This window comes from Cherax quadricarinatus, chromosome 33, assembly GCF_038502225.1.
Source record: "Cherax quadricarinatus isolate ZL_2023a chromosome 33, ASM3850222v1, whole genome shotgun sequence".
In the NCBI taxonomy this organism is placed as follows: domain Eukaryota; kingdom Metazoa; phylum Arthropoda; class Malacostraca; order Decapoda; family Parastacidae; genus Cherax; species Cherax quadricarinatus.
The window spans coordinates 28952177-28980003 of NC_091324.1; the positions used below are offsets into that span (position 1 = coordinate 28952177).

Here is a 27827-nt window from a genome sequence, read left to right on the forward strand (position 1 = left end):
ATACCTTCATGTTACTTTGTTCACACTCCAGCAGCACATCAAGTATTACAAAAACCATCTGTCTCCATTCACTCCTATCAAATATGCTCACACATGTTTACTGGAAGTCCAAGCCCCTCGCACACAAAACCTCCTTTACCCCCCTCCCTCCAACCTTTCCTAGACCGACCCCTACCCCGCCTTCCCTCCACTACAGATTTATGCACTCGAAGTCATTCTGTTTTGTTCCATTCTCTCTTCATGTCCGAACCCCCTCAACAACCACTCCTCAGCCCTCTGGATAATAGTTTTGGTAATCCTGCACCTTCTCCTAATTTCCAAACTACGAATTCTTTGCATTATATTCACACCAGACATTGTCCTGAGACATGACATCTCCACTGCCTCCAGCCTTTTCCTTGTTGCAACATTCATCACCTATGCTTCACACCCATATAAGTGTTGGTATAACTACACTCGTACATTCCCCTTTTTGCTTCCACGGACAAAGTCCTAAGTGCCCCACTTACCCTTTTACCCTCATCAATTCTGTGATTCACCTCATCCTTCATAGACCCATCTGCTGACACGTCCACTCCTAAATATATGAATACATTCACCTCCAAAAAATATAGAGTTAACAAAAGAGGAATCTCTCAAGAAAGGGACAGTGGTACCTCGGGATATGAATTTATTTCGTTCCAGAAGGCTGTTCGAGTGCTGATACTGAACGAATTTGTTCCCATAAGGAATAATGTAAATTAGATTAATCTGTTTCAGACCCTTACAAAAGCAATTACGTAATTGGTCGAGTTTTGAGCTGTTCGTATCCTGAGGTACCACTGTACCGGCCTTGATGCTGGTGAGGGGCTCTTGATCCAAGGAATTAGACCTCCCTTTCCTTGGATCAAATTCGACTGTCTCCCCTTCCCAAAGCACTATATGACCCCTATGGGTTTAGTGATATTCCTCATAAATGTAATAATGACATAATTCTTGCATTATATGATGCAACATAGTAACTGTGGCTATGGGACACAGCTCTTGCTTCCTGATACATGTATCTATCTTCTCTTCTTGCAGACAGTCCTACCTTTGACTTATGATCACTTTTTGACTTTGTCAGCAACTGCTTTACTGTACGAACTTTGACACACAGCCCTTAGCATCTCTTCCACTCTCTTTTCCTCTCCACCTAGCTGTTTATAGCCCCAGCACTATTTTCTACCCCACAGCGCTGTATAACCCTTGTCAGTTTAGAGCTTTCTTTGATTATAATTATATAATAATTCCTGACATCTAGATGACTAATTTCTGATTAGCTAGACATGATCTAGAGAGCACATAATACCTAACTCATATATGCGAATAATTTATTGGTTGCCAGACATCATGTAGTGATCACTTGATGCACATGCATATTATGTATATTCATGGGGAAGCACTAAACCTGCAAGGGTCCGACAGCACCTCAAGAACAGGATGTAATCAGAAATGACTGGAGGAAGGGGATGCACACACAGATCTTTATATGAGTGCCAGTAAATGCTGGCTATGTTATGTCTTTATTCTTCACCCGACTCCCATACAGTACAAATAAGTTGTATCAAATTATCTTAGTTCAAAAGTTATTTGAGCAGGCATTCATGAAGAAAACATGAAAACATTGGTATAGAAATAAAGTACCTGATGTGTGGAATAAGTTATCATATCATTAGTTTTACAAAAAATCTTTAAGTTTAAATACAAATTAAAATTACACAAGTATCTGTGCATGAGTTTAAGATAGGCACAGCCATGAATTAGTTAAGAGAGCTGCTGCATTGCCCTCTTTTCAAGGTTTGTATAAACAGCCCCCTCAAGGAAGGTTCCTTGATGTTGGTGAGGGGCTCTTGATTTAGGGAATTGGAACTGTGCTCCAGTTCCCCGAATTAAGCCTGAATGCCTTCCACATCCCCCCCCCAGGTGCTGTATAATCCTCTGGGTTTAGCACTTCCCCCTTAATTATATATATATATGTATAAACAGCCAGATAAACACATGTAATACAAGAGAATTTACCTGTCCAATTTAATGAAAAGCAAACATCTGTATTTTGACTTTAGTATTTTTAAACATGGACAAGCAAAGCTAATTGATGGAAGGTTAACAATTGTGATTGGATTTTGTCAAATACACCCATGAAATTACTGCTCAAAAATATTTCGCATAAAAAATATACATGTGTCCCACATATCATAATTTGACCTCATTGTGTATACCATCATTACTAACTGTACTGTATATAAACTCAAGGGGGCTTGACTGTGAATTTTTTAAATTCAATTTTATTATGCATCTTACAATTTTTTTTCTATTTTGGCAACATATCAATGTATTGTATGTATAATGTTAATAGTACATTTAACATAAAAGTAAAATCCAGTGGTACCCCGAGTTTCATATAGCTCCCAACTCGAACAATTATGTAAGTGTATTATTGTAAGTGCTTTTGTAAGTGTATTTTTTGGGGTCTGAAACAGACTAATCTAATTTACATTATTCCTTATGGGAGCAAATTCGTTTGGCAACGGCACTCGAACAGCCTTCTGGAACGAATTATGGCCGAAACTCTGGGTACCACTATACTTGTTACATTAATGGTATACAATAAAGATGCAACACTGATTTTCATGCACCCCTGGCTCCTAGGCTTTGCCAGTATATTGGTTTTGCCGGACCAACAGAGATCACATAATAAACAATACACCTCTGACCCATCATGGTCTGCTGGGAACTTAAATGAAACAGGTTTATTTATTACTGTACTTACAGAGAACATTGGAGTACTACCACTCCCAAAGTGGTAAATATTAGAATTCTACTGGAGCTGCAGAGCTAAGAATCACACAGAATCAAGGGATCACCAACTGCAGTATTAACAATATACATGAGCACACACTACAAACAACACCATCTATGGCCACCAGATAAGCTATTTTGACAAAAAAGCAGTCTCGTAATTTTGTCTGCACTCAAGGAGGTGCCAGACAATCAGCTGCTGGTAAACTGGTGTTGTACCTGTACCAATAAGTACATGAAAAAGGCACAAGTGACAGAAAAAAAAACATACTAAAGCAGTGTACACATGTCTTAAGTAAATACTATATATATGCACTTCATTTTCTAATACCTTTAATCTTTTTCCTATTCCTTATGCAGTTTTGGTGGCTAATGTTAGCAAATACTAGATAGGGAGTGTGGAGACTAAGTTGTGAGATGAGAGGAGAGAGAAGAGACCCCAGAATCACTTAACACCTCAGTGAGGCAGCATATGTGCAGCACCAGCATACCATTTGATGCTACATAAACTATATTTGAGGGAATCACAGGGTCTGGCAATATTAGGATGTTTCACTTATTAACTTCAAGATGACAGGAAAGTGACATATGATTATAAAGGTCAAAGATGAGCTCTTATTTGTCTTGTTTTTAGAGGGAGATTTAAAATATAAGCTCTTAATCTGGTTAAGTACTGTACTGGCTTAGCGCTACCCATGAACATTAAATAAAATTAAATAATTATCTGAAGAATACTTAGAATAATTGCACTTAAGTACATAAAACTAAATTTATAGTTTTGCACATTAACGTAATGTAATCCTATTTTCTGTGATAATTCCTACAGAAGCATGGTAATTTTGGGGACAGAAATATTACTTGAATACTACTTGGACTTTTTACTGCATCTATTTCTCATCAAAGCAGGCAGTGTGACCCAAAGAAGGCAAAATATTCATCACCACTTATTCAATAGTTGTCTTGCCAGAAAGAAGTGCACGAGTATAATTTAAACTGGAACACCACCACCCATGCTTCAGACTGTAGGCATTATACTTCCCACCTCCAGGACTTGGGTCTAGATAACTGGTTTTACTGAATCTTCATAACCATTTCCTTTCTCATATTACAACAAAAAACAAAGACCCACTATGAACATTTTTAATGAGATTCATTACATAATATGGTTTACTTATTTATCTATTTTGTTAGGATGAGTTGAAGCAAAGGATGAAAGAAAGAGTATTTCATGCCTCAAAGATATAAAGAAGTACTGTGGCACATTCAAAGCTAATTTTCCCAGAATATTATCAGCAGTAAAAACTAAAATAAAATGGTACTGTCTTTGCTGTACTCAGGAAGAACAATCAAGACTTCCAGTCTTCATTAACAACTGTTTCATAACTAAGCCTAGTAACTGTCCACAATTTATTATCTCAAACATATGCATTCAACAATGTACTCAAAACCAATGATATACTGTACATAAAGATGTAAGCATTATTAAAGCAGTGCTCTGCTGTTTCTAGATAAAAGATGTGTCTTATGGGAGACATTTGACATTTGGAAAAACAAAAATTAAAATAATGTATAGACTATTATTGTACATAAATATCTAGAATGGTTTCAGTGGTAATGTGTTCATTTTGATAATGAATTACAAATGAGGCAGTGGAATGTTATTTAAGATCAAATTGGCTACAATGTATAACTTAAAACAATTTTAAAACCAACTTCAAAATAATCCTACCAGTTGTACAAAATGATGTTTAAGTAAATGCTTTTAGAAAACTACCTAATTTACAAACACTTTACTAATGAAGGTAAAAATGGGGAATGTATGAGAGTACAATGGTACCTACACATTTATGTGGGCAAGGCACGAGTTTTAAAAGTTGCTGCCAGGAGGAGACTGGAGGCAGTGGAAATGCTGTTTGGGGGCAGTTATGTGGTGCAAACATTATTCGAGAATTAAGAAGGTAGAAATTAGAAGATGTGTGGGGTCATAAAAGGTATAATTCAGGTGATTTGAACATTTAGAGGGGATGGAAAAGGATAGTGTGACTAAGAGGGTGTATAAATTGGGGTTCGAAGGAAGTAGGGAAGGTGATCATCCCAGGAAGGACTGGAGGGCGGGGGTTAAAAGATGTTCTGAATTTGGGGCTTGAACATTCAAGAAGCTTGTGTGAGAGTGTCAAGATTGGAGAAGAGACAAGTGATTTTCATGGTTTGATGTGTTATTGGAATGTATGGAAGGTAATAGACAGATTCAGGGAAAACACATTAGTAGGACTGAAGTCCTGGGTATGGGAAGTACAATGTCTGCACTCTGAAGGAGGAGTGGGGATGTTGTAGTTTAACCTTTTGACTGTCACAACCTCAAATCCTGAGGTGTCTCCTGGTGTTGCAAAATATTTGAAAAAAAAAAAAATTGTTTTCTATTTTGAATTTTTACTCAAACAAAATATAGAAGATTTACTGTTATGCAGACTACTGAAATATTGTAATAATTGTATAAATAATGTCAACCCATTCATGACTACATATCAGAATGGCTAATTGGACATTTACTGGACAATGACATCATTTGTTTACTCTTGAATATCGGCAAAAATCAAACATTTCCCCTACTTTGAGCTCCATTTCAAGGTCCTTTTCATAGTAAAACCAGTCAAAATCACCTCCATTTCTATAACATGCTTTCCATCATATCAAATATGACTATGAAAACGAGAATATAACCATAAAAACTATACAAAAATACACCTCAAAGTCAGCGCTTTAATCCAAGAACACTGTCGGAGTTTTTTTTTTCTCATTATGCACTGCTTGCTGCAGGATTTTTTTTTATACTGTGCACACTGGCCACACAGACCCCTTCTCTCACATGTGGGCCCACCAGCTTTCTCCCGCTTGATTTGAAGCCACTAGAATTTTTGAGTATATATACATCAAACACAATGACTCGAAAGATGTATATATACGACCGAAAGAGTCAAAGGGTTAAAGGGTCATTTAAAATGATAGTGAAAGTAACTCCTCATTTTCTTTGTAATTAAAAATAAATTTGACTTCTTGAATAAGACAAATATCTATAATTATATATGCTGCATACAGTTTTTTATTATATACATAAATAATTTTCTTATATTTAAAGTTTTTGAAATTATCAAAATTGCCAAAATACATATCAAATTCAGAATTAATGTCACAATGGCACATCTAAATAACCATAACTGTTTAAATAATAAGCCTATTAAAAATAACATTACATAGAGAACAGTAAAACAGACTTAAATCATACATTTTCTGATACTTATTATGGAATGTAAAGAAATCAACAATAAAATTATGCAAGTTCATTCAGTAAACACAAATGCTACCTGATACTATGGTACTGCACACATTACAACCTTCTGTTGGTTTATTCTCTGGACCCAAAGGGGAACATCCCACAGCTATGTGGGGTCAGATTAAAGTTAATAACTGCTCCTTCTACCTTTCATAGAGCCTCGTACCTAGCCTTTGTAACTCGTGGGTTTCTACTCAACAAAACTAAGGAAAACAAGCTGGATGTAGAAGCATATTGGCAAAATGTGTAGAAAAAGCTTTTACTGGGACTACATTTTCCTCTAGGATGATAATGCTCAACCCTGAATGAAAGTCAAAATAAAAGTTTCCTCTTCATATTATACACACCTGTATGGGAAATACATTCGAAGGAGGATCAAATGCTGGCCAAGCTAACTGAGCAGTTAAAGATTGTCAGGTATTTAAGAAACAGCAGTAGGTTTATCGCCATCAAAGTCAGTTACCCAAAGTTTTGGTGCGATGGAGAGTATAATTATAAGTTATAAAGTAGTATTTAGTACGTACAGTAGAAAAATCATTTATTAATAAACAGCTGTCTCTCACCAAAGTAGAGTGACCCAAAACAAAGAAAACTATGTTGACCATAAATCATTCAATAGCTACCTTTCCAAAAGTGCACAGATATCACCATTCAAATGTTGCCCTGAACTGCCATATTTCCTACCCCTATATTTTTTTAATACATAAATGCAGGATTATCTTTCATTCAACAACACTAAGTGTGGATGAGCAGGGTCTTGGTTTCCTGTGTGATGACATGCATAAAGATTTTCCTCATTTTTAACAAATGTAATTCAGCCATGGAAGAGGTTAATGCCCTGACACTACAAAATAACAACCAATGAATAAACCTGACAACAAAATTAAAATAAAAGTGAATATTTAGTGTCTGAGTAATACATTTTACAAGTAATTTCACTTAAGAGTACTTTTTAAGTAAGGTTAACTTGAGCATTGATATGTTAGAGAAAAATAACAAGAAAGGAAATTCAGTGTCCTTTCAAGGGTATTATTTTGTAAGGCATGGTCTGGCATACTGTTTGTTGAACACATTGTGCATCATACTTCAAAATCACTAGTCTGTCATTTACCTCAGGCAAATAATATAATCATAGGAGCAAGCTGCAAATGCATTTAGCAACTCTTTTAACATTTCTTTTAAACCTGCTTTGAGCTCTACTATAGTTTTTCGCCATTCTTTCCATATGTAGTATCAAGGTATGTCTTAAAATCAGTAAATGATTGATCTAAGTCTGGTTTCATACTATCTTTTAATTCACTTATAAAACCATCCACTTTCTTAGCATCACTTACCTTTTCCTTCAAGAATTCACTCTGCTTTATGTTTTTATCATTATTTTTGCTCTTAAATGTTGTGAAACATGTATTCACATCTGGTAACTTAGTCTCATCATCATCCACATAAATCACAAAAAGGTCTGTTAAATTTATCCCTTGACATTTCAGCCAAAACTGGTACCGCCTAGAGGAGTTATTCATTCCTTCTGCTGTTACATCTACATCTATTATGTCTTTATCTTCAGAGTAACAGCCCTTTCGTAGATATCTGAAAAGTATTGTTTTCTTCAGTAAAAAAAATTACAGCATCTTTTTAAATTTGTTTTACAAAGCAATATTAATAATTTGCCTTAGGATAATTTACAACTTACTTAAAGAAAGCCTCCTGTCCTCTTGGGGGTAGTTTAGAGAACTCGTTAGTGGTGCGCCAATGTATCAATTCATCTTTGTTTGCAGGAACACCACGTTGTTTTTGTTGATTCTGAAAAATATGAAGATATTATAGCAAAGGAGTAACATGTTGTATTTTAAAATTTCCAAGGCTTAATATTTAATACTGCATTTAAAAAATATATACGTACTGAAAAAGTTTTCATGGTGTTTAATTGCCTCATAAGTCACTCTTGTGTCCTAACATGTTTAGAGATTGTTGAACTGTTTGATGCTGACAGATGGAAACATATACACTGTATACGTAAACATGTATGATTATTTTAAAAGGTTTGACATAAAAATACAAAGCAAATGTATTACACTATAAATATATTATTTTATATTAACAATAAATCTAAAACAATATTTCAAAGAAATGTCACTGAAGAGTATTTCTTTAAGCGCTGTTTAATATATAGTGTCAAAATACTACATTACATACAGAAAATTTAACCATTTGCTCTTATGTACAGTATATAGTGTTATTGATGGAGGCAAAAAAGGGAAATGTAGCAGAATATGTATAGTGGTATGGTGTCAACACTGCTGTACAGGTGTGAAGCATGGGTTTTAAATGTTGTAGCAAGAAGGCTGGAGGTAGTAGAGATGTTGTGTTTGAAGGCAATGTGTGTGGTGTAAGTTTATTCAGGTAGAGGTACGCATAAATACAGTTACATAAATTGTCATATATAGCAACATATGTGTAGGTTACCTAGAATAACCCAAAAAAGTCAAAGCGATTTATTTCCATTGGTAGGAATATTTTGCAGACTAAAGAATTTGGAAACTAGGAGGTGTGGAGTTACCAAAATTATTATTCAGAGGGTTGCCAATGTAGTTTGAACATTTAGATAGGTTGGAGAAAAATAAGATGACTAGGAGGGATAGGGGTCATCCTAGGAAATGTTGGAAGGGCAGGAGTAAAGGTTTTAAATACTACTTCTAGGGGCTTGGACAGCCAACAGGTATGTGCAAGCATGATAGATAAAAGTGAAGCACGTGGTTTTTATGATCTGACATGCTGTTGGAGTGTGCACAAGGTAATATTTATTAGGGGATTAAGGTATACCAGTTATCTAGATCTGATTCCTGGTGATGGGAAGGACAGTGCCTGCACTCTAAGGAGGAGTGGGGATATTGCTGTTTGGGAGATCATCTGCACTGTGATATCAGCATGCTTCTGGCAAGAAAGTGATTGAATGAGTGAAAATGTTTTCTTCTTTGTTGGGTCTCAGTGAGAGATGGCTGGTGTTAAAAAGATACTGCTTTGTAACAGTTAAGCTAATATGCAGTAATGTTAAATACTGGTACAATTTATAGAATTGTACATGTACTTAATCTTAATCTTCAAAGCAATAAGTACCAGCAAGCTACTCTACACACACTGATTCTTTTTATAATTTTTACTGACAATGATATAGTTTAATTAAACCCAGCAAGGCAGTTTATTTTATATTATTTTTTATTGTTCTTGTATTCATAGGGAATCACAAAATTGATAAGGCCTTTCAATGTTTGGGAATGAACCAAGGTCGAAGGTAGCTCAAATCCCTTGGATCAAGATCTTTTCACCAGCATCAATGCACTTCCTTGGAGAATAGTTTTCACAAAATTTTGTGTCACTAAAGAATTTGCTTTCAAATCCTGCATCTATTATCAGATTAATGTCAACATCTAACATCCGTACGTAGGGTGAATTTTGTATACAAATACCAGTTGATTAGGTTAAGCTTTTAGTCATATGGCTTACCTAAAGTAAAGTAATCTAAAATATAAAAGTATCCTCGAATATGACAATGCATAACATATTACAGAATGGATATAAATGCACTGGAAAACGTACAATGGAGGATGTCAAAGTTGATCCCATGTATCAGAAATATTCCCTATGAGGATAGACTGAGGGTCCTGAATCTGCACTCTCTAGAAAGGCATAGAATTAGGGGGATATGATCGAGTTGTATAAATGGAAAACAGGAATTAATAAAGGGGTTGTAAATAGTGTGCTAAAAATATCTAACATAAACAGGACTCGCAGCAATAGTTTTAAATTGGAAAAATTCAGATTTAGGAAGGATATAGGAAAACACTGGTTTGGTAATAGAGTTGTGGATGAGAGGAACAAACTCCCGAGTACCGTCATAGAGGATAAGACGTTGTGTAGTTTTAAAAATAGGTTTGATAAATACATGAGTGGGTGTAGGTGGGTGTGAGTTGGACCTGACTAGCTTGTGCTACTAGGTCAAATGCCGTGCTCCTCCCTTAAGTGACGTGTCTGACCTCACTAGGTCAATGCACTGGCTTAAGCCGGTGGGAGAGTTGGACCTGCCTCGCATAGGTCTGTTAGGCCTGGTGGAGTGTTCCTTCTTTCTTATGTTCTTAAGATACTATTTTGCAACAATCGCAAACGAGCGATCAACAACGCACAGCAATGTTGCTGTGCATCGTTAAGATACTATATGTTCTTACTCTTGTAAGTTACACTAATTTCCATTAAATAAACATATTACTGGGTATCAAGAGGTATATTATACCGACAAGTGTATAAATCAGACGTGCAACGTCAGGAATCTTGAATGAGGCTGTATCGCCCACTCTGGCTTTACCAGTTTAGCGACTGGATTCATAAGGTATTCTAACGATATGCATTTCTTATTGACAACAATATTACCTGTGGGAAAGACAGACTGAAGATCATGAAGGCGATTGTTTTAAATTTTACAGGTAAAGAGCTGTTTATATATCCTATCTAGGCTCATTTCAAAGCCCTTACGCATACTACCATCCACTATGAGACAAATATCACCTAGATAATTACTTATTGTTGGTGAACAAGGGTAACAGGTATTAGGAAAGCACAAACATTTCGCCCAGCCCGAGAATTAAACCTAGGTCCTCTCGATTCAACTTAATGCTCTACTCTCTGAGCTACCGGTCACTCACCACTTGTGGCAGCTCTTGACATGCGTCATCAATTAGCACATGGCACTGGTCATCCATGACTGCCACCTCGTACAACAAACACAATCAACTTACACTGAGGCACTGAAGTACGCATTGTACGCAGCTACACTCCCACCTTCCCTCTAGGCTACATTATCAGTGAGCACTCAAACTACCACCTTTTAAATACTAATGAAAAAGTAAAATTCGTTAGAAATATATATAGGAAATAAAAATAAAGTGGTTAACTTATAGTTTACGCAACATTATCTACGCACTCGCCGAATATTACACCCATACATACACTCATGACGTACTCGATGTAACATATATAATTTAAATTTTAATTCACAACTTGCATTATTGATAATTAAACCTTTTAAAAGTAAATATGTAAAAAATATATAATAAAAGACGATTTATTGATCTTCCTGATAACTGGCGGCGTCTCAGAGCCAGAGGCAGTATTGATTGAGGTTCCAAATTCATGCGCCTCAAGAGCCATCGAAACATCTATCACATTATTACAATCAAAACTAAGCACTAAACCACAAGGGTCATACAAAATCTACTACAAGTCAGTTTTATACGCCTCAAGGGAGCATCTTTGATGCTGTTAGGTAAGACACATATGCAACAGTTAGACAACTTTATTCCGAAACGTTTCGCCTACACAGTAGGCTTCTTCAGTCGAATACAGAAAGTAGGCAGGAACAGTAGAGATGTGAAGACGATGTAATCAGTCCATCACCCTTAAAGTCGTAGAATTTGAGGTTGTCAGTCCCTCGGCCTGGAGAAGTTCAGTTCCATAGTCAGGAACTATCAAATTCTACGACTTTAAGGGTGATGGACTGATTACATCGTCTTCACATCTCTACTGTTCCTGCCTACTTTCTGTATTCGACTGAAGAAGCCTACTGTGTAGGCGAAACGTTTCGGAATAAAGTTGTCTAACTGTTGCATATGTGTCTTACCTAACAACCTGTCGGTATTGTATACCATTTTGATGTTCATCTTTGATGCTGTTGAGGGGCTCTTGATACAATGTTTTCCTTCCCTTCGAGGACTACAATGGAAATTTAAGTCGCTGGCTTTTTTTTGGGCTACCCTAGGTAATTTACACTACGTATGATGATTGTACTTACCCTTCCCTGGATCGAGTCTAATTCCCTTCCATTTTCCAGGCGCTGCATAAGCGCCTACGAGTTTAGCGCTAGTCTCCCCTAAATATTTGAAAATAGGAATGCCCAACTTAAGCTCATTTACCAAACGTAATAATAATAATTAGTTTTATAACTACTACTAAAGGTGGCTCATTAGCGGTGGCTACCTATATACAAATAGGTGATTACGTAGGTCATTAAAGATTGCAATTCACATTTATATTAACATCCATAATTTTTTTTAATCCCAAAACCAACCAAGCAAATAGATGAGCAACTTTATCTTCGGGTCAACTCAGTCGGTGTTGTAAAGTAAAAGGACACAAGTGCAACTAATGTGACATTTATTGTGGCAACGTTTCGCTCTCCAGGAGCTTTATCAAGCTTGATAAAGCTCCTGGAGAGCGAAACGTTGCCACAATAAATGTCACATTAGTTGCACTTGTGTCCTTTTACTTTACATATTGTCGGTAATTCTACCAACTTTATTACATTCAGTCGGTGTTATATACATACAAACAAACAACCAAAACAAAGTTTATTTCTTTGCAAGGTTACACTGAGATTATGAAATTATAATAATGGGGTACAGTGCAAAGAGAGCCACTATCATGCTTAGGCATTATGGGCAGACTTAATTTAATGGCTTACATTCTACTTAATACTAAAGCAATTCATCATAGTTTGTTAAAGTTATACATCTAATTTGTTTATAGCAGACAATAGTTTTACTGTAATTACAATAGTTTCAATAATGAATATTGAAATTAAATTATGGGAATATAACACTGCGAGTTGTTGAAAGTAGTTTACAGTATGAGAATGCTACCGCTCGATGATCATACTGTAAACACTATATATACAGATATAAACCACTCATGTACACTGTGTAGTGTCAGCATTTTTATAATTTTGTGGCAGAAAACAATATGTTCAAAAGTTCTTTCATTATGTTATTGATGATGGGTGTTTGGATGATGATGATGGGTGACTGGATGATGATGGGTGACTGGATGATGATGAATGATTGCATAATGATGAGTGATTGGATGACTGAATGACGATGAGCTGCTGATGATGGGTGATTGGATGATGACTAAAAAATTAAGTATTAATTTCTTAATTTCCAAAGGTACTTTACATTTACTATACATATGTATTGCATTAACACAGTACTTATTGCAAAAATTCCACAAGGGCAGCACTGTGGACAGACATGACCCTTCAAGGGGGAGTGCACTGATGCTGATTGCCGAAGCATTATTATTCTAAAGAGCTGAAGGCACCTTCCCATTCTTAGAAAAAAAATTAATTACCTCCCATTTCTCCAGGTACATACTCTGATTTGCAAGTTTAGCACTTCTCCATAACAATGATAACCTGGATAGAACTAAAACTTGACAATAATGAATTACAGAGCCCAAGGTGTATCTGTTAAAAAGTTAATTCACTTATACACGGTGTATAAAATTTATGAACATAAACAGTTATCAACATTATTAACAGGAATTAAATCTGGAGTGCAAGTAAATTAGCAAAAGGTGGCTTGGTTGTATAGCGTGGTTACCCAGCTGTTCCTCTGTACGAGAAACAGTATACGTACTCAGATCTGAAAATACCTTGCACCTGTACTGGAACACATTTATTGGATAAGGGTGATATGGCACAGCCACCTCAAAATCCAGACATAATATGCATTTGGGATGTTGTGAAGATTTCTAAGCCAACTAAATTAAATTAAAAAAAATACATGACATTAAATACAGTGGACCCCCGGTATTCGATATTAATCCGTTCCTGAGAGCTCATCGAATACCGATAATATCGAAAACCAAATCAATTTTCCTCATAAGAAATAATGAAAATCAAATTAATCCATGCAAGACACCCAAAAGTATGGAAAAAAAAAATTTCACATGAAACATTAAGTTTAATGCAATAGAATAATTACAATAACAATAAAATAATTGACACTTACCTTTAATGAAGATCTGGTGATGATTGATGGGATGGAAGGAGGGGAGAGGTGTTAGTGTTTAGAAGGGGAATCCCCTTCCATTAGGACTTGAGGTAGCAAGTCCTTTTCCAGGGTTACTTCCCTTCTTCTTTTAATGCCACTAGGACCAGCTTGAGAGTCACTGGACCTCTGTCGCACAACAAATCTGTCCATAGAGCTCTGTACCTCCTGTTCCTTTACGATTTGTCTAAAATTGGCCACAACATTGTCATTGTAATAGCTGTGTTAGGGTGATTTTCATCCATAAAGGTTTGCACTTCAACCCACTGTGCACACATTTCCTTAATTTTTGAAGTAGGCACAATGTATTCCACAACTGGTATAGGCTTCTCAAGGTTAGCCCCAAACCCTTCAAAATCTTTCTTAATTTCCATACTAATTCTCACCTTTTTTACCACAGGGTTGGCACTAGAAGCTTTCTTGGGGCCCATGGTGACTTATTTTGCAGAAACAAGCACCAAACACAGTGATAATATGGATAATATGGAATGTACCGAATGTATCCTTAGATGCGCGCACACTGGCTGGCTTGTAAACACTGGCACACAAGGGGCAGTTCAGGCCACATGTGGACAGGTCTCGTACGAATCGTATCGAATACCGGGTTTTCAATCGAATACCGCGGAAAATTTTTTGCGATATAATGCATCGAATTCCGGATTTATCGAATACCGGTGCCATCGAATACCGGGGGTCCACTGTACTACAAGACAGGACACCATAAGCACAGATTGATTCCTCTGGTACTAAAAGATAATCATAAATTCAATGTACAACTCCTATAGACAAGCTAGAATCTCTGGAGAAACTGCACCAAGCTTAATAAGGTTAGGTTTAGTTGCTTTATGAGTCGGTTAGGTTAAGCAGTGTTATATCCTCCATATCTTAACAACAGAGCCTGATGTTTCTGACAACCTGTGGTATTATAGTGTGCTATCAACCACTTGTTTAATATACAGCCTCTCCTCACTTAACCCTTTGACTGTTTCAGGCCCCTCTCTGAAACTGTCATTCTATGTCGCTCAATTTTTGAAAAAAAAAAAAATTATTTTTTCTTATGAAATGATAGAGAATCTTTTCCCGATGGTAATGACACCAAAAGTTCGAAATTTGGTTGAAAACTCGTGGAATTATGCTCCCGCGAAGTTAGCGGTCTCGGCGACATATGCGTATCGGCGATTTCGCCGACTTTGAGCCCAATTTTCAGCCAATTCCGTTGTTCCAGTTGACCAAACTCATAGCTATTTCTTTAGAACTCCATTTTATCTATCAGCTGAGTACAAGAAACCTCCCATTTACTAATTTGGACTACCCAATATGGTGGTCAGAAATTGGCAATTTGGCCAATTTCACGCAAAATAAAAAAGATGCCAATTTCAAAATAGGGTCCAGAATAAACAAGGTAGACATTCGTGGCACTAAAATAACATATGCTCTGTTCATTAGTCACATCTCTAGGCCCCTCTTATATTACTATTGCTTTCTATTTTGATTTTTTATTCATACAAAAAAATACAAAATTTACTGTTATGCAGACGACTGCATTATTGTAAAAATGATATAAATAATATCAGTGCACTAGTGAAAGAATATTAGACTCCCCAGTTGACGTGTATTGGACGTGTGGTGTGATTTATTTACTCTTGAACATTGGTAAAAATCGAACATTTCCGCTACTTTGAGCTCAGTTTCAAGGTCGTTTTCATCGTAAAAGTAATTAAAATCATCTCTATTTCTGTAATATGTTTTCCATTTTATCACCTAAGACCATGAAAACGCGAATACAACGATAAATACTATACGAAAATACACCTCAAAGTCGGCGTTTTATTCCAAAAAAACGATCAGAGTTTTTTTTTCTCATTACGCAATGTGTGCTGCAGGATTTTTTTTATGTGGTGCACACTGACCACACAGACCCATTCTCTCACATGTGGGCCTACCAGCTTTCTCCCACTTGATTTGAAGCCGCTAGAATTATTGAGTATATATATGTCAGAAACATTGGCTCGTAAGACGTATTTATACGTTGAAAACAGTCAAAGGGTTAATGATGGATTTCCGTTCCTAAGACCATGTCAGTAAACGAATTTGTCGCTAAGTGAGGAGCATACTATAATAGTAGTGGGTTTATGTCAACCATTTTTTATATTGTTTTAATGTCACCTTTGCACCATTTATAACATTTCTGTTATATTTTTAAATGTTTATACAGCAGTGTACTGTACTATACTGTAATAAACAGAATAAAAGAAATCAGCTCTATTTTATTATTTTATTAAAACATTGGCAGATTCCCACAAAGGCAGGATGGCCCGAAAAAGAAAAACTTTCATCATCATTCACTCCATCACTGTCTTGCCAGAGGGGTGCTTTACACTACAGTTATAAAACTGCAACATTAACACCCCTCCTTCAGAGTGCAAACACTGTACTTCCCATCTCCAGGACTCAAGTCCGGCCTGCCGGTTTCCCTTCATAAATGTTACTTTGCTCACACTCCAACAGTACGTCAAGTATTAAAAACCATTTGTCTCCATTCACTCCTATCAAATACGCTCACACATGCTTGCTGCAAGTCCAAGCCTCTCGCACACAAAACCTCCTTTACCCCCTCCCTCCAACCTTTCCTAGGCTGACCCCTACCCCGCCTTCCTTCCACTACAGATTTATACACTCTCGAAGTCATTCTGCTTCGTTCCATTCTCTCTCCATGTCCGAACCACCTCAATAACCTCTCCTCAGCCCTCTGGATAATAGTTTTGGTAATCCCGCACCTTCTCCTAATTTCCAAACTACAAATTCTCTGCATTATATTCACACCACACATTGCCCTCAGACATGACATCTCCACTGCCTCCAACTTTCTCCTCATTGCAACATTCATCACTCATGCTTCACACCCATATAGAAGTGTTGGTATAACTATACTTTCATCCATTCCCCTCTTTGTTTCCATTGACAAAGTTCTTTATCTCCAGAGACTCCTAAGTGCACCACTCGCCCTTTTCTCCTCATCAATTTTATGATTCACCTCATCCTTCATAGACCCATCTGAGTACACTCCCCTCCTCCATACTCTCTCCCTCCAATCTGATATCCAATCCTTCATCACCTACTCTTTTAGTTATCCTCATCACCTTACTCTTTCCTATATTCACTTTTAATTTTCTTCTTTTACATACCCTACCAAATTCATCCACCAACCTTTGCAACTTCTCTTCAGAATCGCCCAAAAACACAGTGTCATCAGCAAAGAGCAACTGTGACAACTCCCACTTTGTGGGAATACGAAATCAGCTCTAATATACATTACGTATTTAGGTATGCATACTGGTCAGAGAGCCCATTGTAAGTCAGAGTCGTCAGTAAATGAGTACATCCCTAAGTGAGGAGAGGCTGTATTAAAGATTGGATTACAACACAAATTACATTTTTAGACAAATATGGAACAAGGATACAGATACGTATTTAGTTTCAAGAGTACTACAAGTATTTTTTTTATAAAATTACTTCCATATGTAGATTCCATACATCAAGAATACAGTGGTACCCAGAGTTTCATACAGCTCCCAATTCAAACAATTATGTACGTGTATTTTTGTAAGTGTTTTTGTAAGTGTATTTTTGGGGGTCTGAAACGGACTAATCTAATTTACATTATTCCTCATGGGAACACATTCGTTGGGTAACAGCAATTGAACAGCCTTCTGGAACAAATTATGGCCAAAACTCGGGGTACCACTGTATTGTAAATGAAATTACTTAAGAATACGAATGACAGCTTCAAAGGTAAACACATTATCCAAATGGCATCAAGGGGTAAACAGACAATAACCAAACAGCTTCATACTGCGATTATTCTGACTCAGTGAACTGTGGTGATATGCAATGCAAACCAAAACCAATAACAAATACTGTACTCAGGGTATTGAGCCACAGGATTGGAGAAATCTGATAGCTGTGCTATACAGTGTGACTCATGTGACATATATTGATTTCATACGTGATAAAGAATGTAAGGGGCATAGGATCTGAAGACTGGTTTAAGTCTAACATGAACAAGAAGCAGTTAAAAGTTATAATACTGTACCAGAATCTTGATGCAAATTTCATCTGCATTCAAAAGAGAATATACCATGAATCCCCTACTCTTTTTCTATAAAATAAATGGGTTAATGCACTTTTTTGATCCATAAAAGTGTGCACTCAATACCATTGTAAAAGAAAAATTGCATGCTAAATACACAAAACCTAAATAAAAACTTACTGTGTGCCCTCTTATTCTGGTAAAGATTCAAAGCATATAGCTAACATATTAACATTTGAAGTACTATAGACAATGGTTAATAGATAAATAGTTTCTGCCCCTTAAGAAACTAAAGCACTATTACGTATTTGGATAAAAAAAAAGAAAACTAGTTAACAATTTACAGTACTGACGTGTATAATAATAAGGAATTAGGTTCAATGGTAACCTCAGTGTAATATTTAGGAATATCCTCCATTTCTTGCCACTCAGGTGACAAGTTATTCAAAATAACTGAGCAAAATTCATCCTCATTTTACCACTTTAGCTTTATATAAATGCTACCCAGCATCACTTTCTGAAAATTTCCAGTTTATAGAAAGTAAAAATAATATATTTTGGTTTAGGTTAGGTTAGGACTGATTAGTATAAGTTAAGGCAGATAAAGCACATAGAAACATATGCTAAACTACAAATGAGCAAAGGAAGTGCAATAGAACATGTAAGCACAGATGCAATATAAGAAAATGTTTGTTGATAGTGAAAGAGTTGAAATTAAACTATGTTTGCAAAACTTTACAATTGTTTCCAAGCTATTTTACTTCAATTTTTTTAAGCTTAGGAATCCAAATCAGCCTTATAACAAGTAGGTCAAAATAATTTTGTAGTAAAGTGGACCCTCAGTTAACAATGCCATCGGATAGCAATAAATTCAGATACCAATACGTTTTTGAGTCAAAATATTGGTTCAGCTAACGATAAAAAACTCAGTTAAGAACATTTGTCCAGAACGTGTCCAGCGGCCTGAGCCACGCAGCCCACCCGGCCACTCCAGTGTGGCCAGTGCGCCATTGTTTACAAAGCCAGTGCAGACGATTCCATGCGTACATGCAATATATTTTGTATTATTCCATTTTTTTTTGTGCTTTTAACTGCTAAATAAGCCACCATGGGCCCAAAGAAAGCTTCTAGTGCCAGCCCTGTGGTAAAGAGGGTAAGAAATACTACTGAACTGAAGAAAGAGATCATTGCAAAATACGAAAGTGGAGTGTGTGTCTCTGAGTTGGCCAGGTTATATAATAAACCCCATTCAACCATCGCTACTATCTCGACCAAGGAAAAGGCAATCAAGGAAGCTGTTGTTGTGAATGGTGCAAATATGCTTACAAAACAGAGATCACAAATACTACTCGAAGATGTGGAGAGACTGTTGTTGGTGTGGCTTAATGAGAAACAGTTATCCAAGAAACAATTAACCCCAGAGAGTTAGCTACCCAGGATAACCCAAGAAAGTCAGTGCGTCATCGAGGACTGTCTAACTTATTTCCATTGGGGTCCTTAATCTCGTCTCCCATGCGACCCACACCAGGCGACTAACACCCAGGTGAACAGGAAAAAATGCCTGGAACTAGTGCTCATATTGGTGAATTTAAGGCCAGCAAAGGTTGGTTTGAGAGATTTAAGTGGCGTACAGTGTGGTAAAGCATGGCGAAGCTAAAAAATTCCAACTTCAACAAGCGTTCAATTGTGAAGAAACAGGCCTGTTCTGGAAGAAAATGCCAAACAGGACCTACATTACTCAGGAGGAAAAGGCACTCCCAGGACACAAGTCTATGAAAGACAGGCTAACTCTCATGTTTTGTTGTAATGCTAGTGGGGATCGCAAAGTGAAGCCTTTACTCGTGTACTCTGAAAATCCCAGAGTTTTCAAGAAAAACAGTGTCTCATCACTCATCAATACTCTTCAATAAAGGTAAGTGTCATTTTAGTATTTATTTATGTATTTCTTCTGCATGTCTCAATGTTTTCTGTGTAGAGAAATGTATATTTCATGTAAGAAAATGACTTTTTTAATACTTTTGGGTGTCTGGAACAGATTAATTGGATTTCCATTATTTCTTATGGGGAAAATTAATTCGGATAATGATAAAATCGGTTAAGGACAAGCTCTCTGGAACAGATTAATATCGTTAACTTAGGGTCCACTGTACAGTACTTACTGTATACATGAAGACATCAAATACTATCTTGAGCTCAAGAAGGCTGGAATGAGCTCAGATAAAATAAGCTTCATTAGGTTCACTACGTACTTGGTTTGACAGATTATGTTTTATACAGGAGAGCCCTGCTTTACAGCATTTTCCTTTATGGCATTACACTATTGCATTGATTTTCAATTACCCATTCTTCATTTATTTAGACTTCTTACAATATATATATTCATCCCTCTCTATAAGCTAAGGGCAAAAATATTTTCAGGTAAGTAGGGTGCATATTGTATGTGCATTTTTTAGGCCTAGCTCTATTGCTTATGTAATATATGAAAGTGTAATGCATTTGAAAGTGAAAAAAGGTTATGTTTCACTTTACAATGATTTTTGCTTCACAGCAGTAGCCTGGAATCTAACCTACTGTATAAGTGGGGCCTGCCTGTAATAAGTACTGTATACACAGTATACCTGGAGAGGGTATCGGGGGTCAACGCTCCCACGGCTCAGTCTGAGACCAGGCCTCGTGGTGGATCAGTCTGATCAACCAGGCTGTTACTGCTGGCTGCACGCAAACTGACATACGAACCACAGCCCAGCTGGTCAGGTACTGACTTTAGGTGCCTGTCCAGTGCCTTCTTGAAGACAGAAAGGGGTCTATTGGTAATCCCCCTTAAGTATGCTGGGAGGCAGTTGAAGTCTTGGGCCTCTGACAGTTAGTGTTGTCTCTCAGTGTACTTGTGGTGCCCTTGGTTTTCATTGGGGGAATGTTGCATCTCCTGCCTAGTCTTTTGCTTTCATAGGGAGTGATTTTTGTGGTGCCCATAATGCTCAGGCATGTTAAGATAAGATTTTAGCCACCCAGGATAACTCAAGAAAGGCAGTGCATCATCGAGGGACTGTGTCTTACTTCCATTGTGGTCCTTGATCTCATCCCCAGGATGTGACCTACACCAGTTGACTAACACCCAGGTACTTGCTTGCTAGGTGAACGAGACAACAGGTCCAATGTTTCCACCCTTGCCGTGAATCGAACAACGGACACTCAGCGTGTGAAGCAAGAGCTTTGCCTACCAGGCCACGGGTCACTGTTTTGGTGGCTTTCTTTGTATTTAACATTTTATAAAATGTAAATCACATATTGTCAAGGCTAGAAATGAAATACATTAACCTATGACTAAAGGTAGTAAGTACTTGCCTGGAGTTTACCTGGAGCTGCATAAAAAAAAAGAAAGGCACTGTGTCCTAATTTATCTTGACTAGTGATGCTCACTTTATACTTTTTCATAATAAAAAAATACAAATTTAATCATACCTTTTTGTCATCTTTAAAAAGATTCTTGAGTGATGAGGCAATCTTATCTGCCATGATCTTGGGAAGACTAACCACTTGGAAGACTAACCACTTGGAAGACTAACCACTTGGAAGACTAACCACTTGGAAGACTAACCACTTGTAGCGAAACGTCTCTTCACTGTCTTGACTAGTGCATAAGTGTCTTATCTGCATAGCCCTCAGAACCCTGCCAGTTAACCGGGTGACACTCACACCATGTTGCTGCTTACTTATATAGATACTTAAATGTTAAACCTATGAAGATTCTCTAGTGCCAGCATAATTAACACCGCAGTTTATCTTGTTCCTAACCATCAGGTTTATTACTCTTTATCCAGACTCTCACACAAAAAAATCCCTAAGAAAGTTAAGGATTATTATTACATGACTTTAAAACATGGCACTACAATGTAAACAAACACACACTGTACTACTGCCAGGACTGCCAACTGACAATAGTTATAATGCGGTAACTTTTATTTCTTAAGATAAATTGATTATAATAGTAGGTTAAAGTTGTATATAACTCACAAGGAAAATCCCAAGGTTATTCATAACATTTTGTAGATGAACAACCAATCTGAGATTTGTTGAACACTTGTGGTACTCATGAGGGTAAGAGCTACACACTTAGTACATTTTAAATGTTGTAAGATCGAAACGTCTTGTCGAAATGTCCTAAGTGTGTGTACTCGTGTGTTTACCCTCATTTTGTGGGTATTATATACTTTCTTTTCAACCATGATACCACCGCTTCTGGTTGAGATTTTTTTATGAGCTTATTTGTTACCTGGACCTGGAGTTTACCTGGAGAGAGTTCCGGGGGTCAAAGGACCCCAATGGAAATAAGTCACTCTGTCTGACTTTTTTGGGTTATCCTAGGTTCCCTACACATATGCTGCTATGTATGATAATTCTATGTAACTGTATTTGTGTATACCTGAATAAACTTACTTACTTACTTACTAACGCCCCCGCGGCCCGGTCTGTGACCAGGCCTCCTGGTGGATCAGAGCCTGATCAACCAGGCTGTTACTGCTGGCTGCACGCAAACCAACGTACGATAATATAATAATCTAATATAATAAAACATACATTTCTCTAACTGCAAGGAACATTAGAAAATTTAAGCCGGTAATATCGTAAGAAAACAGATTGAAGGTTTAGATATGATGAGTATTATTCTGGTTAACTACACAATATTCTAGACAATACTTATTATTTATAAAATTAACATAATAAGCCTTAAACACCTTTAATAATCCAGCAATAAAGAAGTGGAACGGACTGCCGGAACATGTCAGGGAAAATTGTTGGTTAAGAGATAAGATAAGATTTCGTTCGGATTTTTAACCCCAGAGAGCTGGCTACCCAGGGTAACCCATGAATAAGTAAGTAAGTTTATTCAGGTATACACAAATACAGTTACATAGATTATCATACATAGCAGCATATGTGTAAAGAACCTAGGATAACCCAAAAAAGTTAGACAGTGGCTTATTTCCATTGGGGTGCTAATATATGAAAGACAGTGAGTCATCGAGGAACTGTCTGTCCTATTTCCAATATGGTTCTCAATCTTGTCCCCCAGGATGCGACCCACGCCAGTCGACTAACACCCAGGCACCTACTTAATTGTTAGGTGAATGGGACAAGAGGTGTGTGGAAACACGCCCAATGTTTCCACCCTTACCGGGGATCGAACCACGGACACTCAGCGTGTGAAGCGAGAGCTTCACATGCTGAGTGATTTTTTTTAAATTGAGTGATTTTTTCTAAATTAACATTCGTGTACCTATTATATTAAGCTCCATTTTTTTTCTATTTAATGTTCATGTAAATTACCCAGTTTACTTTATTCCCACTGTACCTCCTTTTATTGTAAGTGATTTTCACGCAGTTGAGTTACTTAGTCGTAATTTTTATGGTTATAATCATGACTGATTTCTACTTTATCTAATAGCTTGGCTGCTAATAATACGATATTACAAGGACCACTGTGGAAAATTGCATTTATCTGAATGTAACTAATTATGCACATAACAGTAAATGATAACAAAGATAATTATTATTTATCAGAGTTACATCGACAAGTAGGAATTTGGGACACCTAGGTCACAAAAATGTCCTCCTTCGATACCTACCACTGTCATATCCACAAGTTGCTCTGGACCTATTAATTATAAATGAAATATACATACACCAGGAATACTGGTAAATATATAAATTTGTGGACTGTATATTAAAAATAATAAATGGTTATATATATACACAATTACATAACAGAAGGAAAATATATCTTAACATCACTCACCAATTTGACTGGAGATTAATGTGTATCATACTCAGAAAACCTCACTCTAACTAAATCTATGAAAATAATGCTGGCCAGAATTACACACAAATCTAGAGAGCTTATCTGAGGTTCCTGGAGCTGTCTTGTCCAGTCGTCTGATATCTCAAGTTATGCAGGAATGCACATCCACCAATTTCGCCTCCTATTTGAGAGGTGTCAACACAATTTTAACCTCTAGAGCACGAAAAATTCTTCCCATTACACTAACGTTTGTACAAAATTCAAAACCATGATGGCGAGTCTCCTGTCTGCGTAGACGCAGGCTTTCCGTTTTCTATGACATAAATATTATTAAATACAGTATGGTCATCTATTTACATATAAATACTGAATTTCTGGAAAATATATACAGTATTTTCCACAACCTCCAATGAATACAGGTCACTGAAATTTTTGGTATTATCCGAGGTCATTTATACCTAGGTTATTGTGTAAGACAACTGTAATCAATTAAAACTTGTGTTAATGCACTTTTGATTCATTTTCATTTGTATACTTAGGAAAGCAATAAACCCGTTGGAGTCATACAACGTCTCTGGGAAATGGGAGGTAGTGACATCACATCTATAGAAGGGGGAAGCCAGGTCCAATTCCTTGTATTATGAACCCCTCGCCAATTTCAAGGAACTTCCCTTGATGCTAGGTGGAATTAGTACCATTCTTAATCGGTGAGACTCACCCCCTGAGGGGGGGGTGAGTAATTTCCAGGGGGAGGGTGGGAACCCAGTAGTGTCGAAAAATTCACTAAATACATTCTTTTATTTTGTGTATTTGCGATTTTCTCCTTAAATAGACTCTTTTGAATAGTTCAAAATAATATAGTTATGAATAAAAACTATTTTCTCAGTTTCCCTATTTAAATACCCAGGATTTTTTTTTTTTTTAATTTTACGTTAAGAATTTTATGAGGAATGGAGAGGGAGCGTAGTAATGATGACCAACTGCGATGGAGGGGGGACCCAAAATAGGTGAAGAACCACTGGACTAGTATTCTCTAGCTCAGAAGTGAAAACAAAAATATTTCTTACGGATTTTTAATCCCGTAGGGTTAGCTACCCAAGATAACCCAAGAAAGACTGCGCCATCGAGGGACTGTCAGTCTTATTTCCATTGGGGTCCTCAATCTTGTCCCCCAGGATGCGACCCACACCAGTCGATTAACACCCAGGTACCTATTTGCTTGCTAGGTGAACAGGACAATAGGTGCAAGGAAACGCCCATTGTTTCCACTTGTCGGAGATCGAACCCGGGACACTCAACTTGTGAAAGGGGAGCGTTGCCTACCAGGCCACGGTCCAATTCCCTAGATCAAGAGCCCTCATCGGCATCAAGGAACCTCCTTTGAGTAAACGTAAATAGGGTTGAACCAAGGAACGCTCCAGTTCCTCTGATCAAGAGACCAAAAGTGACGAAGAAAAGTTTGTGTTAATGTGTCACAACTGAGTAGTTTAATTAGAGGTAAAATCCCGAATACACATACATAAGAAACTAGTATTTATACTAGTAAAACACAAGTAAGAATGATTATTAGATTATATTATAGTCCAGTGAAACTAAAGTAACTCACCACCAGGAGCTGATGCCTCACTTGTCTGCTGCTGCTGAGCCCCATACTAACTCAAGTACATTTTCTTGACCATTATAAAATGTTTTCCATCCTCATACTGTCTTCCATGCTCAGAAGGCGTCTTCAATGTTCATCATCTGTCATTGCCGAATAGGTAAAACTGGTCAATTCCTTTCTAAAATTTTCTCTTATACGTTTAAAGATACATTTTTTTCATTAATGTTATTGTAAAAAATTATAATTTTGCATCAAAAGAATCTTAGAAAGCTTACCTAACCTTATTATAACAAGAACAATTTATTTTAGCCTAACCCAACTAAATATATTTTAGATTTGTTTACAATAATTTAATGCTAAAGAAACAGTGAAATATATTTTTTTCGTTAGGTTCAGAATTATTTAGGCGAAATTATTGCATACACAAATTTTCGCTTGTCTTATATGGCAAGATGAGCGTTGCTATTTAAGCTAAGATCGCAAGTTCTGCCTATTCGGCACCACACACACACACACACACACACACACACACACACACACACACACACACACACACACACACACACACACACACACACACACACTGGAGGACAGGAGAGATAGGGGGGACATGATAACGACATACAAAATACTGAGAGGAACTGACAAGGTGGACAAAGACAGGATGTTCCAGAGATTGGACACAGTAACAAGGGGACACAGTTGGAAGCTGAAGACACAGATGAATCACAGGGATGTTAGGAAGTATTTCTTCAGCCACAGAGTAGTCAGTAAGTGGAATAGTTTGGGAAGCGATGTAGTGGAGGCAGGATCCATACATAGCTTTAAGCAGAGGTATGATAAAGCTCACGGCTCAGGGAGAGTGACCTAGTAGCGATCAGTGAAGAGGCGGGGCCAGGAGCTCGGACTCGACACCCGCAACCTCAACTAGGTGCCAGGCGGGGCCAGGAGCTAGGACTCGACCCCTGCAACCACAAATAGGTGAGTACATACACACATACACACACACACACACATACATACATACATACACACACATACACACACACACACACACACACATACACACACACATACACACATACACACACACACACATACATACATACACACACACACACACACACACACATACATACATACATACATACATACATATATATATATATATATATATATATATATATATATATATATATATATATATATATATATATATATATATATATGTCGTGCCGAAGAGGTAAAATTGATCAATTAGCAAGAACATATTAAAAATTAAATCCTTTCTAAAATTTTCTTATACACTTAAATATTTTTTTCATTTATGTTAATATAAAAATTGTCCTATTCGGCAAGAAGAGCTTTGCTATTTAAACCAAAATTGCAAGTTTTACCTATTCGGCACGACATATATGTTGTATATGTATAAAAGGACAGATCCAGTTCTTTGGATCAAGAACTCCCTAGAAGGATTAACGTATAAATAATTTGTGTGTAATAAAGAAAATTCGTAGGCTTGCACACAATATAATTGGAACTTTGAGTCATGAAATTTTGAAACGAATTATAGTACGAGCATGTATAACTGTTAATATGTCAGATGTGATTACTACATTTCTTACAAATATTTTACTCACAGGGAAGCACTAAAACCGTAGGGATAGTATATCGCCTGAGGAATGGGAGGTAATCAGGTTTGATCTAAGGAATGGTAGGGTGATTCCAGCATTGAATATTTCTCACAATTATTGTTTTTCTACATCACTGCACTGAACACTGGCATTTCGTAGATAAGAACACTGCCACGGTGAAACAAGCCGAGACACTTGCACTCCCACAGGACATGACTAGCTTCCTTGAGAAAGCTGCACCATGGAAACATGCAGTTAGTATGTTCATGCCCAAGTTTTTCCTTATTTCTGCTTGCAAGATTATTCCAAATGTCCTCTAGATGTGGCTCTTCATATCACATTCACGTCTCTGATATTAACACAAAATAAGCCTTCCGTAAACCCTCGAAATAGAGAGTAATACAGTAACGTAACATTGCCTGAGCATTGATTTCCAGGAGTGTGCACCGTGGCCTGGCTGACTGCCGCCACACTCACAAAATTTCACTGGTTATCACTATTTTCTCTAAATATTACGTTGGGTACAACAAACAGAATTATAAATTAAAATTTGCTGTGCAATAGATGTAATAAAGATATTACATACGAATTCTTGTTATGTTGGAGATGTGAAGAAAATTTTATTCATACTTTTTTCAGTGTTACAATAGACATGTTTGCAGCAGCCATGGATAG

At 36.9% G+C, this 27827-nt stretch overlaps 1 protein-coding gene across 5 annotated transcripts; it reads right to left on the reverse strand.

Annotated features, from left to right (window-relative positions):
- Positions 1 to 1505: 1505 nt before the first annotated feature.
- Positions 1506 to 27613, reverse strand: LOC128693944 (uncharacterized). Of its 5 annotated transcripts, XM_070090994.1 has the most exons (5): positions 27159 to 27613; positions 25522 to 25658; positions 7842 to 7951; positions 7486 to 7738; positions 1506 to 5726 (listed from the first exon to the last, which is right to left on the reverse strand). In XM_070090994.1, exons 2-5 carry the CDS (start codon positions 25564 to 25566, stop codon positions 5550 to 5552), a joined length of 585 nt encoding a protein of 194 aa, XP_069947095.1. In that variant the 5' UTR covers positions 25567 to 25658; positions 27159 to 27613; the 3' UTR covers positions 1506 to 5549. The 5 variants fall into 5 exon arrangements, with proteins under 5 accessions (XP_069947095.1, XP_069947094.1, XP_069947093.1 ...); XM_070090993.1 differs by lacking the exons at positions 25522 to 25658; positions 27159 to 27613 and adding an exon at positions 21578 to 22051; XM_070090992.1 differs by lacking the exons at positions 25522 to 25658; positions 27159 to 27613 and adding an exon at positions 10846 to 10984.
- Between the last annotated feature and the right edge of the window lie 214 nt (positions 27614 to 27827).

Bases quoted from the DNA above. Each gene is read 5' to 3' on its own strand.
- LOC128693944 (XM_070090992.1), bottom strand. From the start codon at position 10,902: ATGGATGACCAGTGCCATGTGCTAATTGATGACGCATGTCAAGAGCTG. The intron at 7,952-10,845 runs GTGAGTGACCGG...CATATTTTTCAG, and splicing joins GTCAAGAGCTGCCACAAGTG to AATCAACAAAAACAACGTGG. The intron at 7,739-7,841 runs GTAAGTTGTAAA...AATACTTTTCAG, and splicing joins GGACAGGAGGCTTTCTTTAA to ATATCTACGAAAGGGCTGTT.